Genomic DNA, 18,777 nt, shown 5'->3' on the forward strand with positions numbered 1-18,777 from the left:
TGCCTTCCCGCCCCCGCCCTCTGCTGTAACCACAGACGCCCCCGAGATTTCCTGGCACTCCGGGGGCTCCCCATGGCTCGCTAAGCCAGAGTCCGAGGGCTCTACCATGAGGCACTGCATCAATTGCTGCATCCAGCTGTTACCCGACAACGCACACCAACAGCAGGCCAGCTGCCGAGGAGGCCCCCACCAGGGTCACCAGGCGTGTCCCGCGTGCAAAGGAGAAAACAAAATCCTGCTTCGTGTGGACAGTAAGCAGATGAACTTGCTCGCTGTTCTCGAAGTGAGGACTGAAGGGAACGAGACCTGGGGCGGGTTTCTGCGCTTTAAGAAGGGGAAGCGATGTAGCCTGGTGTTCGGACTGATCATAATGACCTTGGTGATGGCTTCATACATCCTTTCGGGGGCCCACCAGGAGCTTCTGATCTCGTCTCCTTTCCATTACGGAGGCTTCCCCAGTAACCCCAGCTTGCTTGATGGTGAAAACCCAAACGACATGAAAGAGCATCCTCACCAGCCCCCTGTAAATAACGTCTCCTACGCGAAGGATTATCCGAGCATCAAACTCATCATCAACAGCATCACTGCCAGGATCGAGTTCACCACCAGACAGCTCCCAGACTTGCAAGACCTCAAGAGGCAGGAGTTGCATGTGAGTAGCCTCACGCTAACCCCCATGGACAGGGGTTAGAAAAGGTCGCTTCCTTTTCTAGCCCCATCTTTGAGAACTTAGAAGGAAAATGCCCGAAACATTTCTCGGGTGTAGTGAGGATCCCTTGACAGGCCGACGGATCCAAGTGCACTGTCTGCTCCTGCGAAGGAACACCAGGAGCGGAATCTGAGTCCTGACCAGCTCAGTTGGGAATATCTAAGGACTGCCCCTCTCGTGATTGCATTATAGGACTTCTTGCTTGAAACGCAGCTACGGTGGCCACAGTGGCCTTTGTAGATGGCCATCATTTGGAATTTCAAAGTTAGGTTCCGTTTGACTTTTAAGAATTCTATGCTAATCGATATTTTGATGGCAATTTAAATACACAGCTAGCAAAACAAGATCCCAACTACTTAATGTAGATTGACGTGTGTGTTTGTGTGTGCGAGGGAAAGATAAATCATGATAGGATTGATTTTAACTAAGCCTTTATCTTCATTTTATCTTCTTTTCTCTCCAATTTTTGGGGATTTTATTTTGGGAAAAAGAAAACACAGCCATTGGCTGTCCACCAAGTTTAGCTGTTAATCACTGTCAAGCACAGTTCCGACTGGCACACTCATTGGGATTGGGGCGTGATGGCAGGGTGGTGGCAATGTTTCTGCTAACTCTTCCTCCCTGACTGCTCTCCCAATTCTCCGTCTCGCTGCAGATGTTCTCAGTCATCCCCACCAAGTTCCTGCCAAACAGCAAGAGCCCCTGCTGGTACGAGGAGTTCTCGGGCAGGAACACCACCGACCCCTACCTGACCAACTCCTACGTGCTCTACTCCAAGCGCTTCCGCTCCACCTTCGATGCGCTGCGCAAGGCCTTCTGGGGCCACCTGTCGCATGCGCACGGGAAGCACTTCCGCCTGCGCTGTCTGCCGCACTTCTACATCATCGGGCAGCCCAAGTGCGGGACCACCGACCTCTACGACCGCCTGCGGCTGCACCCGGAGGTGAAGTTCTCGGCCATCAAGGAGCCACACTGGTGGACCCGGAAGCGCTTTGGTGCGTTTGGTGGCTCATTCCGCTCATCCTCTGGTTCATCCCTTCCCTGTAGTGGGCAGGGGAAGGGCCCTTGAGGAGGCCGTCCATTTATTAGACAGTTGCCTCAGTCGGTTTTGTGTTACTGTAACAAAATACCAGAGGCTGGGTAGCTTACGGAGAGAGATTTATTTGGCCCACGATTCTAGGGGCTGAAGGGTCCACACAGCATGGTGCTGGTCTGCTGGCGAGAGCCCTCAGCTGCATGATAACATAGCCTAGAAATAGGAGGAAACTGGCCATGTGCAGCAGAGGCCAAGCAATGGGGTGGCCTGCTTCCTAAAGAACATTCTCTCATGAGAGACCAACGCTAATCCCTTCCAGGCAGTGCCTCCCTGACCTACTCACCTCTGAAAGGCCTTGTCACTCAACATCGTCACACCGAGGGCTGGAACCTGTTCCCTGCCACCTGCCAGCTGAGGGTGGGGCAAGGGAACAGGTGCAGAATGGGTAGCTCTTGTCAACCTGAAGAGTCTTGGCATGTGACCCTGGCAGTGGGCTGTGTGTGCCTGGGCTTGGGCCAGGGAGAAGCAACCCTCTGGGCAGTGGTAGCCAGCACCCCTCGTGCTGCTTCCAGGAGCCCCCACACCTGAGGAGCTCAGCTGCTCGGGGCTCGGCTTCTCTGGTCTGCCCTGTCTGCCACACCTTTTGGTATCAAACCCAAGGATCAAGTGCAACTGAGATGACTGGAGAGCCTGCCTTCTCTTCCCTTTGCCTCAGGGTTGATCATGGATGCCTGTCCTTTCCCACATCCAGTTTCTGCTCCACCCCAGCCCCAGGCACCCTGTGGCCCTCCGGTCACTGTTTCCTCTCCATGACCTTTCCCTTCTGCCAGGAGACATTCAGTCACTGGAGCTCAGGGTGATACATGGCCTGTTGTCTGCCAAAGTCTGGGCGGGCCACCAGGGCGTGTTCTGCATTAAGGACCCAGGTTGCCTAGGAGAGACTCTCATGAGTTTTCCTTAGACCGACGTTTAATGTGCTTCCTGACAAATGTTTGGTTTCTTCTTTTTGATGTTCAGCCTGGAGTGAGGGAAGGTGTGTTTCTTGTGGTCCAGCCGCATGGCAGCCAGGCTTCCTCGTCTGCACACGCCCTCTGTTGGGTGGGCTCCCTCTGGACTCCCTGTTTCCCTAACGCACACCAGCTTGCCACTGGCGGAGAGGCGTACAGGCGTGTGCCTTGGAAGCTGGGACATTCAGGCACCTCGAAGCTCTTGTTGTTTTGCCCATTCTCTTTCCGCGTACAGTGACCTTGGCAGCCGTGATGCCTGGCCGTGTGTTTTTAAATGTTCATAAGTGAGGTTTCCCATTTTCAAAGCAAGGGGCAAGATGGCTGATCCCAGAACCCGTGTCCATCCAGGGGAAGATCAGCTGCTCTTGCTGTTTGGACAGATGGCACACTGCTGGAACATGTAGGTGACCAAGAGGATGAGGATAGGGTGTCGCCCTCCTGACTGGCTGCCCTGTGTGTGTCCTGGGTGTCACTGCTGCCTGAACCCTTTAGGGTCTCAGCCGGTACACACATCAGCCAGTTCCGAAGTCTGGCGCACCTCATAGACACTTTTAGCTCTTCAGTAGGTACGCAGCCTTCGGTGCCTCCACCCTGTGAGGGACATGTGCATTGGAACGGGGCAGCCGGTTGGCTGAGGCTCTGCTCCCCCAGATCCTCCTCGGAAGGGTACCTGGGCTGAGCCTTCTGCTGCTGTAGTTGGGCCCCTTGGGCCTTTCCCCCTGCCTAGCAGTGGCAGTTTGTCCTCAGTAACGGGCTTCTCGGCTCCTGTAGGAATTGTCCGCCTTCGAGATGGGCTGCGGGACCGCTACCCCGTGGAAGATTACCTGGACCTCTTTGACTTGGCCGCACACCAGATCCACCAGGGACTGCAGGCCGGCTCAGCGAAGGAGCCGAGCGAGATGAACAAAATCATTATCGGTACGGCGTCCGCGTGGCCCCCCGGGGCTGGGTGGAGGGGAGCAGCTCTCTGGGGTCCTCTGGGCTCTCTCTGCCTCACCTGCAGAGCCCTTGCCAATGGCTGCAGGTGACCATTGAGCCTCCACTTCCCACCCGGCTGTCACTCGCACAGCCTGTGTAAACTGTCCCTCACTTGTAACATCACTGCAAGTAGAGAAGCTTAGTCAACTCTGCAGCTCCATGCAGACTCAAGGAGGGCTGCAGTGGCTTTGTTTAAGTTGCCCTGTCTTTCTTTGTTTTTATTTAAATTAAGTAGGTGTATGTGACGTGGATTCTTGTATAATCTACTGCTCTAAGTTTGGGGGATCATAAATGTGACCAATTAGTCGTTGATTAATACTCGAGCTTTTGTGACTAGGTCACTGGGGCTGCTTGAGGTGGGGGCAGCCTTCCCTGACATGGACAGAGCTCTGGACAGCATCTGGGACTAATTGCTGATTAAAAGACCCCCCAACTAGTTCACCCAATGCCTTTGCATTCAAAATGAGGTTAGTTGTTTGTTTTTTAAAAATGCTAGAATGTCTTATTAAAAACCAATATATTTATGCTTTTAAGAATTATTTTGTTGCATATATTTAGGCATATACAGGGTATTTTGAGGTGATCACTGTAGCCAGCAAATTAGCACGTTTGTCTCCTTGAACAGTTGGTTACCTGTGTGTGTTTTATGTAAGAGCACCTGAACTCTTCCTTGGCAATTTTCCAGTACCCAGTACAAGTCCTTGACTCTGGTCATCAGGTATGCATTCTGTCCCTGAACTTATTTGTCCAACATATTTTATTGGATTCAGCTTAGGACGAGGTGCTGGTCTACTGGTGTGTTTTGAGAGATGAACATTTAGTCCTACGTATTGTTTACACTGGTTACCTGAGGCAGTGGTCTATTTTTTTGTCTTATTTTGATTCTTCAGATCAAATGAGCCTCTGAGTGAACAGGCTGCATTCTAATCAGCCACTCAATGAGGACACTTCCCTGTATGCTCCTGTCCAAGGAGCAGGCGTGTGTGCCCCAAACCTGAAGGATCGATTCCTTTTAAACTCAGAAATAAACCACTGGGAGCCAGTGAGATTGTACCCACCCCCCCACCCCTGAAACCACCTGCAGTATGAATTGGCTGTTATTTATTTATTGCAGAATCAGGGTCAAATACCCCAAATAGTAAGTCTAGTTAATATTCTGCCATGTTGCACATGACATATGCTTTTGGGAAAAATCTCAGGTTCTGTGAAAGAGCTACACACATTCACACTAGGACCAGGGAACAGAGACTTAGATAATGAATGAAAAAGGAAAGTGTTTGTTTGGTTTCCTAACTTTAGATTAGGAGAAAAAAAAAAAAACAGGAAATAAAAATACCACACTGATAGTTACTTCGAGCAGAGTTGGGGGCGTTTTGTGGTAGTTTTGCGGTGTGATAAGCAGGTGGACAGGCAGAGGAAGAGTGGACATCTGGTCCTGCCTGTCACTATGGGATCTGTGCCACGTAAGGAGTCAGACCTCTGTCTGCCCTGGGCTCAGTAGACACATCTGTAAACTGGGCTTGTTTGACCCCACCAGTTCCAGAACTGATAGGGGATTTGGTTCTGCTTCAGCCCTTCTTCCCTGTTAGCAGAGAGGGGTGGGCCTCATCACCTTGGCCTACGGGTCAGAGGGGGTCCTTCCTCTGCAGTGAGAGACTCACAGGGCTTAGGACCCAGGCGGCCGGCTGGGTTCCAGGGGGCTGGGGCTTTGGCGTGTTGACAGGCTCCTGGCTGCTTGTGTGGCACTGACCCTTCTTAGCACCCTCAAGTGGCTGACGGCTTCTGCACCGTCTCCCCTCAACCCTAAGGGCCAAGAGGGCAGGTCCGTGTCTGTCTCATTGCCCTCATCCGTCCCCAGTGCAGGCACCAAGTGATGGCTTCCAGGTGGATGAGGGATGATGACGGACAGGTGGACACATGCCTCTGTGGTTCTGGAACCAGGTCCTCTGGAGGGCTGACATGACTGCTCCCAGTCTAGGTTAAGACACCTCGCCTGTCTTTAACCTCCCTTGTTCAGGGTGAGCAGGGGTTCGAAGGCTCCTGACTGACTTGTCTTTTTGGTCCCCTAGGGTATTATGTTTTTAAAAAACAGTAAGAGAGGGGGAAGGTCAGGACAGGAATGTCGCCCGGCGTGACCGCTAGTCCAGCAGAGGAAGCGGGCTGCCGACTTCCTGCGCTCATCACTGACCGAGGCGGCCGTGTGCCTGGACTAGAGTTTCGCAGAGTAGGTCACGTGAGCCTCTGCACTATCAGGACAGCAAGCACAGCGAGGTGACTGAGTCGCCTCCCTTTCTCAATCTCTGAAGAGAGTCCTCACAGACAGACAAACCAACCCGAAAACAGGGTTGCTTCAGCGTCAGAAGGAGTCTTGCTGAGATGCCTGCTTTGGCCTTACCTCTGTCCTCAGGGTGTATTGAGCTATGTCATCCTTTGGTCACGTAGATGGTTATAAATGGGCTGGGACCTGTCCCCAGCCAGCCCTGAGTGCCAGCTGTGTGTGGAGCAGGGGAGGGGCCAGCAGTGGACAGATGGTCCTGCGGGAGACAGGCCCCTGCGGTCCTGCAGGGTCTTCCTCTCACTAGGTCCTGGAGCGTGCCTGTGACCAACCACTGTGGATTCAGGAAGGACAGATGCGAACTCTGTCCAACCCTCTATAGAGGGTTGGTGTCCCCAAACTATTCCTTGCTCCCCCATCGAGAACTTTCTCGGGGGGGGCCTCCAAATGCCGCAGAGCTGTGCCCTGCCAGCGATTAAACACTGTGACATGAAGGGTCTGGATGCTCGTGATGGTTGTATTTCCATCCACCCTGGAAGACGGGCTGGCGGCAGAGGACCCTCAGTGTTCTGAGGATGGCCGGAATTTCCAGACGGGGTTCCTTGGGGTGGGGGTGGGAGCCATGTGGTGGGCGTGGGTGCCAGTCCTCCTCTGCTCGGAGTCCATCTGCTGGCCGTGGCTGACCAGCTCATCTGTCATGGCTATTGAGGAGGGAGGCAGGGGCGCGGCAGGCCTGGCTCACTCGCAGTGGGCGCAGTACCCCAGCTAGCAGCTGCTCAGTTGCGGGCTCTGTTTCCAGGGGAGGCCAGCGCCTCCACCATGTGGGATAACAATGCCTGGACCTTCTTCTACGACAACAGCACCGACGGGGAGCCCCCGTTCCTGACCCAGGACTTCATTCACGCCTTCCAGCCAGACGCCAAGCTGATTGTCATGCTCAGGGACCCCGTGGAGAGGTGAGCTGCCTTCCCATGTTTTGCATTTGGGGTGCAGTGAAAGGCCCTTGGGAAAGCAGGGTTTCCCTCTCAGGCAAATAAGACTTTGCTGCTTTTAAAAAAAATAAATAAACAAGCTTGATTTGCAATGGCACTGCTATTTCTTATGTAAATGTTATTCCCAGGGTGATCCTCCCGCCTTTAAACAAACCATAGACTGTTTTCTTAGCAGTTCTGACCCTGGCCATGGCCCCTGACATTGACCTGGGGACATGGGGCAGTTCCTGGTGCTGTCAGACTTGGGCACAGCCTTGGAATCAGCGACGTTGGGGTCCTCTCTGTGGTCTTACCTCTGGAACTCTCTCCCAGCTCGGTTGATGCCCCGAATGTGAGCTCTCCAGCTGTCCTTGACACCAAGAAGAAGAAGGATGGTGAGCAGAGCAGCTCTGCCCTGCAGTCAGGGGTGGGCCCCGACGAGGCAGAGCCGCTCACCAGTGAAGGCACAGTGGCCAGCTTAGATCCTCGGTGATGCCGTGTTGCAGACTCTCGGAGGCCAGGACCTTAACTCTGGTACAATGTTCCCTCTAAGTACTGCCACATCAGGCATGAGAGGGGCCACGGCCTGCCCACCCTGAGTGGCCCGTCCTGATCAGCACAGCTCAGTCTTTCTTGTTCTGAGAGCAGGTCTGATTTGGGAACATCTACACTTTGTTCCATTTCTACTGCTGACAGCCACATACTCCAAGCCTCGTCTTTCCAAACGGGGAGGACCTGCCAGATATTTAAAGATGGGGTCTCAGCCCTTCATGTCATGTTTTACACTGGGCTAACGGCATTTTGTTATGGGTGGGTTGAGCCCCCCCCAAACGATATTCTGAAGTCCCGAACCCTGGTATTTACAACCGTGGCCTTATTTTGAAATAAGGTCTTTGCAGATGTACTTAAGACAAGGTCAGACTGAACTTCATGGGTGGGATGCTGTCCCTCTCTAAGACACAGGGCGCGTGCCACATTAGAGGTTGGAGTGATGTAGCCTCAAGCCCGGGAATGACAAGTTTGGTTGGCAAGCCAGAGGTGGGGAGACAGGTGGGGAGACAGGCGTGGAGTTGCTTCTCCCTCAGAACCTCCAGGAGGAGCCAGCTGTGCCAACACCTGGCTTCCAGACTTCATCTTCCTGAATAATGGAGGAGATCCCTGTGTTGGGTGCCACCAGCGTGTGGTGATTTGGCACAGTGGCCCCAAGAAGCACACACTTGAGATCTCACATCCTGGTCCCAATTCTAACAAGAGTCATGTTTGTTGTGGACATGCTAGAAAATGCGTTAGAGAACGTGAAGAAAAACTGTTACCAAAAACGGCTGTATCTCCCACGAGGAGGACTACCATTCATCTCCTGGTGTGTTCTCTCCCAGACTTGGTTTCTATGCAGGGCACGAGGGGGCCACCACAGGGCTTGCTCCAAAGTCCACCCTTGCTGAGCGGACCTCCACACCCCTCTGACCCCCACACCCCTCTGACCTCCACACCCCTCTGACCTCCACACCCCTCTGACCTCCACACCCCTCTCGGAGCGTCTCAGAACACGTATGAGAGAGCGGGGCTGTCCCTCCCTTGGCGGGCTGGCGGTGGGAGCCTGCTGGGCCATGCCGCGGGGCAGCCGCTCTCGGCACCTCTCCAGCCTCAGGAGCAGACCTGCCCTGGATCTGGGTCGGCCGTGGCTCAACCTGCTGGTTCCCACGTTGCTGAGGCAGGAACTGGGCTCCCCTCCTCAGGGAGCGGCTGGTCTCCCCGGCCGACTGAGAATAGTTGACAAGTGGTGGTGCTGCCTGGCCATGGGCCTCCTGGGGACAGGCCCCGAGTTGCTTCCACAGCGGCTCCTCCTCCGGCCCCCGCAGCCCCAGCCCCCGCTGCAGTCCACAGGGTGGGACGTTCCCTCAGGCCTGTGCCTTCTGCTCACCACGTGTCTTCCGGCCACTTCTCCTGGTTCCTTCTAAGGACAGTCAGGCTGTGCCCAGCCTCAGGGGCCCGAGAGTAAGAGCGGCAGGTGTGGGCAGCACTCTGGGCAGTCGGGCTGGCCTGGCCTGTGTGCCAGCCCTGCTCTGGCCTGGAGGGACAGGAGCTCCTGGGCAGGGTTTGTCGTGGTTCTGCAGACTCAGCAGGAGCTGGAGGGCAGAGGAAGCCAGCTCCTGAGTGGTGATGGCTATGGAGGTGGCAGAGTCGAGGCCGGGCTAGGCTTTAAAGGATGGGATGCCATGTGGACAGGAAGGAAGGTGGGCCACGGGGAGCCCGGGGATGGCAGGCACAAGGTGAGCCTTGGGCCGGGAGGTCAGCTGTGCTGTCCGGGCTCAGCAGGAGCAGGGCCTGCCCCACTCGCTCCCAGCTCTGGCCCCAAGTCTGCCTCTGAAGGAGGCTCAGGCCCACACTGTCCCCAGAGACGCCAGGTTTTCTTCTGCCTTAAAAAAACAAACAAAAGCAAACAAGCAGCCAATAAAATCAACAAAGCCCTGTAGTAGGAACTGAAGGTGCAGGTCTCTCACCTCCCTCATCCTCAACCTGGCAGAAATACTTCATTAGCTGGAACACTTACTGAGCCCCTGCCTCACGGTGGTCGCTGTGCTGGGTGCAGAGTATGGAACGGTGGTCCTGGGCCTGCCCTCTGGGAGCAGAGGAGGGGATGGACTCTGGTGTGGCCACTGGGACAGGGCGGGGCCAGGAGGGCAGGTGGTCTGCAGCAGTGATGCCCAGCGGTCCTCCCTGGCCCCTGCGTTAGGATTCCCTGCTGCCCAACAAGTCTCTCCAGATGAAGCAGCTCCAACCTCACCACTGACCGTGTCACAGTTTCTGGGCATCAGGGACCTGGGCCTCTCCTGGTTTCTCTACCCCCGGGCTGTTCCCGAAGCGACAGTCGAGATGTCAGCTGGGCTGAGGTCTCACCCGGAGGCTTGATGGGGGAAGCTGGGCTCCCATGCTCACAGGGCCCTGGGCAGAACTCAGCTCCTCAGGCACTGCTGGGGGGGCTTCTGTTCTTTGTTGGCTGTTGACTGGAGGCTGCTTCCAGGTCCTTGCCACCAGGCTCTCCGAACATGGCTATTGGCTCCATCAGAGGAGCAAAGAACGAGTTGGCCAGTCAGAAGTTGGGGTCATTTGCAGCCTGATCACAGGAGTGACATCCCATCACAGTTGCTGTATTTCATTGGCCAGAAGCAAGTCACAGTCCTGTCACCCTTATGTGCAGATGATAGGCTGCCTTAGCAGTCACTCAGCTCCCATTGGCTCTGGCCATTCCCCACCTGAGCTCAGGAAGCTGGGCAGGGCTTTGCAGCCAGGGCTTGATGCCCACCCAGCCGCAGCTCAGTCCGCTCATGTGCATATTTTACCTTGAGTCACTGACAGCAGCAGCTGTCTCTTAGCTTCTTAAACATTTATAAAATGTGTAGCAATAGGGATCTCTCCTTCTGAACCCATGACTCCTGGGCTCTGAAGTGGCTGGCCCTTTCTCTGTCCCAGCCAGAAAGGATGATAAATATGAGTGTTTAGGTCACTCTTGAAGAAACAAACACTCAGAACCCGAGTTCCCATTAGTCTAACTGGCTCCTGGGCTGTTAGCCCACTTCAGTCTTCCCGTGACCTTGTACTTCTGCAAATAGGAGATTCCTTGGGCTGCTGGATGCAGTTGGATTGGTCCAGATTGTTCTTTTCCTTCTACAAATCAGCCTGGTGGGGGAGGGGATGATGTCTAGTTTCTAGTTTTAGATTCACATTTAGCCTTTATTTCTATAATTGATCTAAGATAAAAGGATTTGAAAATGTTGGAATTGGAAGCCAGGCTGAATCACTTTTTTAAGTTTCTGGGGAAGGATATAAAAGGTACGTCTTTTTTTTTTTTTTTTTCCTGGAGGAGAACAGAGGAACAATGGAAGGAAGCGGGTAGGATGGTTCATGTGGCAGAGGCCGGCCAAGAATTCTTGTTCCAAGCTTCTCTCCATAAGTGATTGCTGCAATTTAGAACTAAAGAAATGCATCCCTATGCTAAACTGGCTCACTTAATTAAAAAGAAGCCACCAGTTACAAGCTGATTTTTCTTCATTTAATTCTGAAGTGGTAAAGATGGCTCTTTTCAAACGCACTCACAGTAGCCTCCTGCTTCTTCATTTGTGAGCTGGTTGATAGACTTTGCTCAGTGGGGTGGGGGGCAGAGGTCACAGCCCATGCACGGTGAAGGAGTGACTAGAAGGTGCTGCCTGCCCCCCAACTCCATGCATCCCTCTTCCGTTCCAGGGATGCTGGAGCGGGGTCCTGCTCCACCTGCTGAGGGTCTAGCAGTGTCTACATTCTGCTTTTACTTCTGCGTGTAGTCTCCACCCGGTGTCCAGCATGGACCACCACAGGAGCTGTTGGTTTTCACATTCCATGGTGATGGGTCCCCAGGGAAGGAGAGCTCCGCTCAGTTAGGAGGCAGAACTGCATCTCCACCGCGTCCCTCGAGCTTCAGAACCTGGATCTCTGTTTTCTTGGTCTGCTCATATACACTGACTTCTCAACAGCTCCCTGGACTGGTTCAATGATTAATCTACTTATGATGATACTCTAGGAAGGAAAGGAGGCGTTTAATGAAGTGCCTCCACTTATGGACTTTTATTCTTGGGGACATGGTAATGACGGGGCTAGGTATTTGGACAGGAATCCCAGTTTCATTGACGTCCCCAGGTCTGTAGCGGAGTGGCGGTGGGTGGGGGGGACACGGCTGAGTGCGGGCATGCGTGGGAAGGGTGCCAGGGTCCAGAGATGAGACAGGCGTGGCTGCCCAGACTGGCTGCACAGGAACCCGGCTCTCCTACTTACTGGCCTTGTGGCCTGAGCAAGTCACTTGACCTCCCTGAGCTTCATGTCCTCCTCAGTAAAATGGGGACGATGTAGTCGTACCTTTAGGATTGTGAGAATTAAATGACTTAATATACATAGTAATGTGTTTAAACAGTGCTGGAGGAATGGAAAAGATTATATAATTATTAGCTCCTATTATGCATCAGTAGTAGTGATGATAATAACCAACAGGATTGCTCACTAAGTCTCTGTGGAGCGCCCTTGATGTGCCAGAGGCGTTAGGTACCTGGGAAGCGCCACCCACCCCAACCGCCTTATGGAGCCTGTGGCAGTCAAGGGGGCAGGACAGGCCTCTGGAATCAATGGCCCAGCAGTCATGAGCATGGACTCTGGCCCGGCTCTGTGCCTTGCCCTTTGGACATTGCCTCATTTGAGCTGTGCCAGCAGGTGAGGGGTGGTCACAGTGTGCCCACAGGTGAGGCGCATGGGCTGGGTGGGGCACCCTTAGAGAGCAGCTGGGTGGGATTGCCTCCCACGCAGTCTGATGCAGCCAGGCCTTTCGCCCCGGGCTGCACTGGTTGCCAGGATGCATACTCTGAGCCCACCGTGCATGTGCAGGAGGCTTCTGGGAGTGCTTTTGGGACAGTCCCTATTTGCAGTATTGGGGACAGGACAAGTGGGGTGGGTGGGGCTCCGATGCAGTCCCAACAGAGGCCACAGCAACCCCAGTGGAATTCTGGGGCTAGGATGGCACTTCAGAGATGCCTGCCTTCTGGGGTCTCTCCCATTCACCAGACACTGGACGGACTACCTGGGAGGCTTCCCCCGGGAGGCCCGGGTCTTCTCAGTGGAGGGCAGTTCTGGGAGGGGAACTGAACTGTGAGCTCTCTGGTTTTGCGACGACGTTTCGTGAGCAGTAAAGACCCGGTCTTTGTGCTGCCTGGGCCAGGACCAGCCTTATCTGCTGCCTCTGCACGGCAGGGAGCAAGATGCCAGCCCCGGGCAAGAACCAGCACAGGTGGAAGGGAGCCAGGCTGATGGAGCCTCTCAGTTGCCACTGACCTCTGACTTGAGATGACCCCCTGCTGTGCAGCCTGGGTGGAAGCCCTCCTGCCAGCAGCAGGGTCTCTCTGGGCCTGGAAGCACCGGGTGAGTGTGCAGATATGTCCCAGCACAGAGGGAGCCGGCCTCCCAAGTGCCTGTTGCCCTCCCTCCGGGACAGAGCTGCCCAAGGACTCAACAGCAGGCTCTTCCCCAGGCCTGCAGATTAACTCCTGACCTCTCAGAAGGAGGAGGAGAGCCACCTGCGTGAGGGACCCGGGGGAGAGAAGGAGGTGACGGGAGCCCCGTGGACTTGGGGCCTCCTTCCCTCCAGTCCTCCCTCGCTCCAGTCCTCCCTCCTTGGAGGCTGGGGCTGGGCTCAGGGTGGTCTGGATGGCACTGTCTTTAGCTGCTGCCCAGTCAGTTCCTGGGAGCTTGGGTTTTGCTGCTTAGAACCTCCTGCTTGGGCATCATGGACACGCCTTTCTAGGGGCCCTAGAAGTGGCCTGAGGTCACTTTAATAGGGCTGAACTGTCCAGCTGCCGAGAGCCAGGGGGTGGCCTCAGCCCACAGAGTAGGGGGGAGGGTGGCAGCAGCCAGGCCACAGAGACAGCCGGGGCCCTTGTGAGGAGGCTGCTCTCTGAAGGCCTCTCGTGGTGACACCTGGAGAGTGGCCCTGTCTGGTTACTGGTGGGAGAAAGGCCATCAGGCTGGAAATCCCCCAGGGCTCAACACTGCTCTTTTGGGGATGTGTTTGCAAAGCCCTCGGCCACCTATGTCTTCCCACAGGAGCTGTTTGGAAAGGGCGAGTCCGTGTGGGAAGGTGTGAGGCCGCCACACGGGGGTAGCCACACTGTTCCTCTATTGAGAAGACGCAGGACTGGGAGACAGGCAGCTGGGGAGGGGACTCTGGGCGACCTGGGTATGTGGAGCGCGGTGACAGTGGCTCAGCTGTGAGGTCCCAGGCCAGACTTGATGTCCAGAGGAGATGCTCATCCTTGGTGCAGATTGGTTTTCTCACCTGTAGGGACATCTCACGGGCTCACAGGTGATGTGTGAGGGCTGCGTTGCTCAGAAACACAGGGATGCTTGGCACGGGGAGAGGTCCCACCTCCACTGGATGTGCTGGATGGAACAGGTGCAGGAGGAGCCCAGCTGCACCCAGGAGCCTCTGTCTGTGGGGAGAGGACGCTGCCCGTGGCCCCAGCGGCCAGGGTTCTCTGCACCTGCCTATGTGTGCTTTAGGCCCAAACATGGATGAGCCTCAGTGTCACCTGCAGGTTTGCCCAAGGTGGCCCTGGACATTTCCTCCCAGCAGATCCACTGATCAGTTCTATCTCACTGTGCCTTGTGATGGGACAGTTAAGGTTTGTGATTTAGGAGGACAAAAGGGCCCCTTCCCAGTCACACGGAATGGCCTTTTTCCCATGTAGAAAAGGAATATATAATCATCACTGATGGCCCTGTGTCACAGGTCGGGAAGTTATTGATCAGTGGTTTAAATGTGGTGTCAGCCAATGGAGAATGATGTGGCCAGATGCCCTGGCTTTCGTTTCTGTGACCACATTTATTTTGACCCTCGTGTGGCTGCAGGACAGTGGGGTGGGAGGAGATTAGGTTGTAGGACATGAGCGTGTCCACCTGTCAGAGCTTTCGTCCCCATGAATGTCACTGAGAAGCCACAGGGCGAGTACTTGAGGAATAGCGGGTGGCCAGCCCAGGAGGAGAGCACCAGCTGCAGATTCCTCCTCCAAGCGTGGCTCTCCAAGAAGCACAGAGCAGCACCTGGAGGCAGCGTCCCAGCTCAAGGCCGCCCAGAGTCTGCACTTGTCTGAGTTGAAGCAGGACAGCTTGCGCGTTCAGGAGCTGTCTGAGCAGGGCCTTGGTGACTGTCACGGGCCCTCTGGGAAGACCCACTGCCGCCTGGCTGGGGTGGAACTGAACAGCAATCGTGCCCAGCTTGGCAGATGCCCTCAGGGTTGTGAGTTCTCGCCCGGGGAGAGAGGTGTGGTGTGTGCGATCCAGCTCAACAGGATGTGCCCAGCAGCACTGCAGAAGGAGACGCCCAGGGCAGAGGGAGGGCTCACCCATCCCGTGACCTTGAACTGGCACCTGCGGCCAGCACAGAGGGAAGGCCGACAAAGCAGCCCATCGTCCTTGGGGGTGAGAGCCCCTAAGTCTGCTGAGCTGCGCAGTCGCCTGTACCCGGCGGCCTGGCAGAGGAACGCAGGCTGGGAAGGGGCCCCTGTGAGGCCCCAGCACACCCACTTACTGTCGCTGTCATTCTTCCAGGTGCCCAGCACAACACTCCACCAACACATTTGCTTTTCCTGACCGCAGCAACGGAGGTCCTCAGGTTCAGCCCGAATGCATGTTTGCTGCTCTCTTTCCCTTGTGATTGGTTTTCAGTCTCCTGTGACTTTTTAAGTCGTTCTGTGACAAATTGACTTTTGCTTCCGAGTCATTGCTTCAGCCAAGGATTTGTCTTCTTCCCTAACCGTGAGGGCAGAGGTCACATCCTGTGGAGTCAGGGTCAGGGTCAGGCAGACCTGGGTTGTTCCTGGGCTGCGTGAGCACCCGCCCTCTCACCTCAGTCTCCTGCAGGAGATGGGGCATGGATCTCGGGGAGGTTGAGAGAACACATGAGGAGCCAGCACCAGGCCTAGGGCGTCACCTCAGGCTGCTAGAGCATGCGGACGCAGGACCAGGGCCTCCTACACGCCGGGAAAGTGCTGTCCCACTGAGATGTGCCCAGCCTCTGGCTTTGCTTTCATGGTCAGTAGCTGACCTTGGCTCAGGTCGGCTCACAGCAGTGGCCCTTAAATGTCACTGTGTGAGTTCAGCTGTGGCCTTTGGGCACCCGCCTGGATTTTACATGGAGGGGCCTTGAGGGGGCCTTTGGGGAGGGAGGTGGTTACTTTTAAAGGGAGCCCCTCCTCTCCCAGACCCACACCCAGTCCACTGCCCCTTCTAGGCCCCAGGACCCCTGCTCTGCACAGTCTCCAAAATAACCGTAGCGCAGAAGGCCGGGATGTGTTTGGGCTTATATTTGGAATTGCTGTTGGAAACAGTCCTGGCCAAATGGAACACCCATCTGTTCAGGATGGTTTGGGAGCAAGAAAATGGGGTGGCTTGGCAGGAGGGGGCTGGGCAACGCCCAGACTCGGGGCTGCCTGGATGTCAAGTCCCCTGGGCCCCACACCACCCCAGAGCTCTCCCCCCAGCCTCAGCTGCTGCTGCCACTGCCAAGGACCACTGCCCCGCCTAGAAAAAATTCCCCTTTTATGAAACTGGGCTTTCTTCCTGAATCTTCTACCCATTGATCAGTCCTTCAGGAGGATAAAGGGGTCTCCTTCCTGCTGAGTCTCTGCTTCCCCAGTGGTATCCATGCCTTCCCCCTCACCATCTGGCACCCAGCACCAAAGGCAAGTGTCCTTCTGGGCCCTGACATGCCTGTCACTTTTCTCCACCGCCCCCGCCCCCAATTCTCCTGGCCTGTGTCTCTATTAATGCACCCTGAGGCTGCCCCAGAGCTCCTCCTGCATGGCCGTGGCGATTCATTGTGAGCTTGTGACAACTGCACCCTATGGATTTTCCACGCTGGTCTCTTTCACCACTTCATCATTGTGCCGCTGATTTTAAAGACTGAGCTGTGGATGTGACGTCTGTCTCTTTTTGTTTTACCTTGCTGTGTGTGTGCCTGCTGCAGCTTTTTGAGGTCTTGATGCATAAAATCGCCGTCCTTCCCAATGTTTTCTGATGCCTTTACTCCTTCTATGTGGCCCTCACTCGTCCACTAGGTCACCAGCTGGTGCCTTTTCCCAGAGCAGTTGTAGGGACATCAGAGTGTTGTGTATTGAAGGCATTTTGGTGACTCTTTGGCCTAATTCTCCAGGAGGACCCAGCAGTGCAGCCTGAAGAAAGGGCCCCTTTGCTTTGCTTGCCTCCATCTGGATTTCTGGTGGGAAGACTGGCCACTTGGCCACAGCCCTCTGCACACCTGCGGCCACTGTCCCCAGGTCTGGGTGGGAGACGCTATTGACGACAGTAGCTCCTTTGTTTTCCCTGAGATTTGGGGTTAGAGTCTGTTCGTTTCCTAGGGCTGTTTAATCAATTCCCTCAACCATGGTGGCTTCAAACAACAGAAATGCATTCCCTCACAGATCTGGAGACTGGCAGTCTGAAATTAAGAATGCTGCTGGGTTGGTTCGCTCTGGTGGCTCTGAGGAACAGTCTCCCCCCAGGCTGCCAGCTGCTGGTGGCTTCCAGCAGTCTCGGTGTCCTGGCTGCTGGCTGCTCTGTGCAGTCCGCCTGTGTCTCACATGGTGTCCGCTTTTTTCCTTTCACCCTAAATCCAGATGATCTCATCTCAAGACCCTCAACTTAATTACTCAAGCAAGGACCTTGTTCCCAAATAAGCCCACAATCCCAGGTACCTGGGTTAGGACGTGGACATGTCTGTACGTGTTACATTTAACCTGCTGTAGAATCCGGGTCACGGGTGGTGGCCATCTGTTACTGGGACTCGAGTCTCCTCAGGTGTCTGCCGACGGGCGGGGTGGGTGCCAAGGACCCCAGCCTGGGCCCTCGCGCTGGTGCCCAGGGAACCTTGAAGCCCAGCCTATCTGGAAGGGACTACGGGCCCTAGAATTCTCTTCTCACCCTGTCGAGGAGGACGTGGCCTGGCCTGGTTAGGGATGTGAGTTCATCTCAGCAGCCCAGGCAGAGAAAACCTGCAGCCCCGCCTGGGGTACGCTTGCCTGGAATGCGGGACACATCCCAAGTTCCTCTGGAGAATTGTATGCAATCAGGGGCTTTTTCATGGATTTATTTTGTATCTAAAATTGAGGCTGGTTTACATACTCTTGTTTTATGTATGAGCCAAATGTCCACAAGAAATGTTATTACTACAAGGAGAAAAAAATCTCAGTATGGAAACCTTGAGCCAGTGATTGGGTTTTTGTGATGGAATTTATGTAATAGAAATCTGGTTCCACCAAGCCATCTGGGTAGCTCTGTGGCATCCTTGGTGAGAGCTCGGGGCTCAGGACGATACGTGGAGTTTCACGAACGGTTCCAGCAGCGTCTGTTAAGTCTCGCTGATGTAGTGGCTGGGCTGCACCTTACTCATAATGACAGGACTGCCTGAGGCCCTTGCAATCCTGATTTTGGCCTTGGTCGGTCAGCCATTAGGTCCACCTGTGCCCACCCTGCAGTGTCCTGAGCCGGGTTTCAGGGGCGTGGCGTGTCATGATTTTGAAGGACAGTAGTGCAGGTGATGCTGGGGCCTCGGTGGACTGACCACGGGACAGTGCTCTTGGGAGTCTCGTTCTGGGGCCAGTCTTTTCACTGGTCCCTGAGACTCTTTAATAACTCATCTCAAGACAAATCCTTTTGGGGTTTTGGCTGACCAGGCAGAGAAGGACAAGACGCCACTAGGGTATGCAACTGTGGGCACCTGCCAAGCATCTCCAGGCCTCAAAGAGGCATCCTCTGTGGACACTGGAGGGGGAGGAGCTCTCGGGGGGTTCAGAGGTGAAAAAGACCTGCTCTTGCCCCCAAGAAGCCACATGGGGGGAGAAGTGGGGTAGTGAGAAGGAGCCAAGCCTTCTGCTTCTGCAGGGAGTGTGAGCTCAGGCGGGAGCACGGGAGAGGGAGATTGGCAGTGCAGATGGTCACCCCCAGGCATGTGGCACCTGGCAAGCCTGGCTGAATTACCTGCCCTGGGAAGAGGAAAGCCAGCCTGGTGGCTGGGATAGGAAGCAGGGAGCCAGAGGAGAGGGCAGCCCCGCGTGCAGCCGTGGGGCCACTCTGAGGTCAGCCGGCCACTTGCCCCAGGTGGGAGGTGCAGCGGGGGCACAGGGAGGTGTGTGCCAGAGGAGAGAGGGTAAACACCTGGGGAAATAAACAACTGGTGTCGCCAAGGCCAGAACGAGGACATCTGACCCTCTCTGCAGCAGAGACAGAAAATG

The 18,777-nt window shown here is 55.2% G+C and overlaps 1 protein-coding gene across 5 annotated transcripts in view; it reads left to right on the forward strand.

The window, feature by feature from the left end:
• CHST15 (carbohydrate sulfotransferase 15) overlaps positions 1 to 18,777 on the forward strand; it is a 72,967-nt gene that overhangs the window by 43,735 nt on the left and 10,455 nt on the right. For all 5 annotated transcript variants that reach the window (XM_079138072.1, XM_079138075.1, XM_079138074.1 and 2 more), the window contains exons 3-6: positions 18 to 652; positions 1,365 to 1,704; positions 3,524 to 3,670; positions 6,805 to 6,961. In XM_079138072.1, the coding sequence (XP_078994198.1) occupies positions 107 to 652; positions 1,365 to 1,704; positions 3,524 to 3,670; positions 6,805 to 6,961 (1,190 nt within the window). In that variant the 5' untranslated portion in view covers positions 18 to 106. The remainder of the gene's footprint in view (positions 1 to 17; positions 653 to 1,364; positions 1,705 to 3,523; positions 3,671 to 6,804; positions 6,962 to 18,777) is intronic.

The sequence above is a fragment of the Sciurus vulgaris genome (genome assembly GCF_902686455.1).
Source record: "Sciurus vulgaris genome assembly, chromosome: 4".
NCBI classification, from domain to species: domain Eukaryota; kingdom Metazoa; phylum Chordata; class Mammalia; order Rodentia; family Sciuridae; genus Sciurus; species Sciurus vulgaris.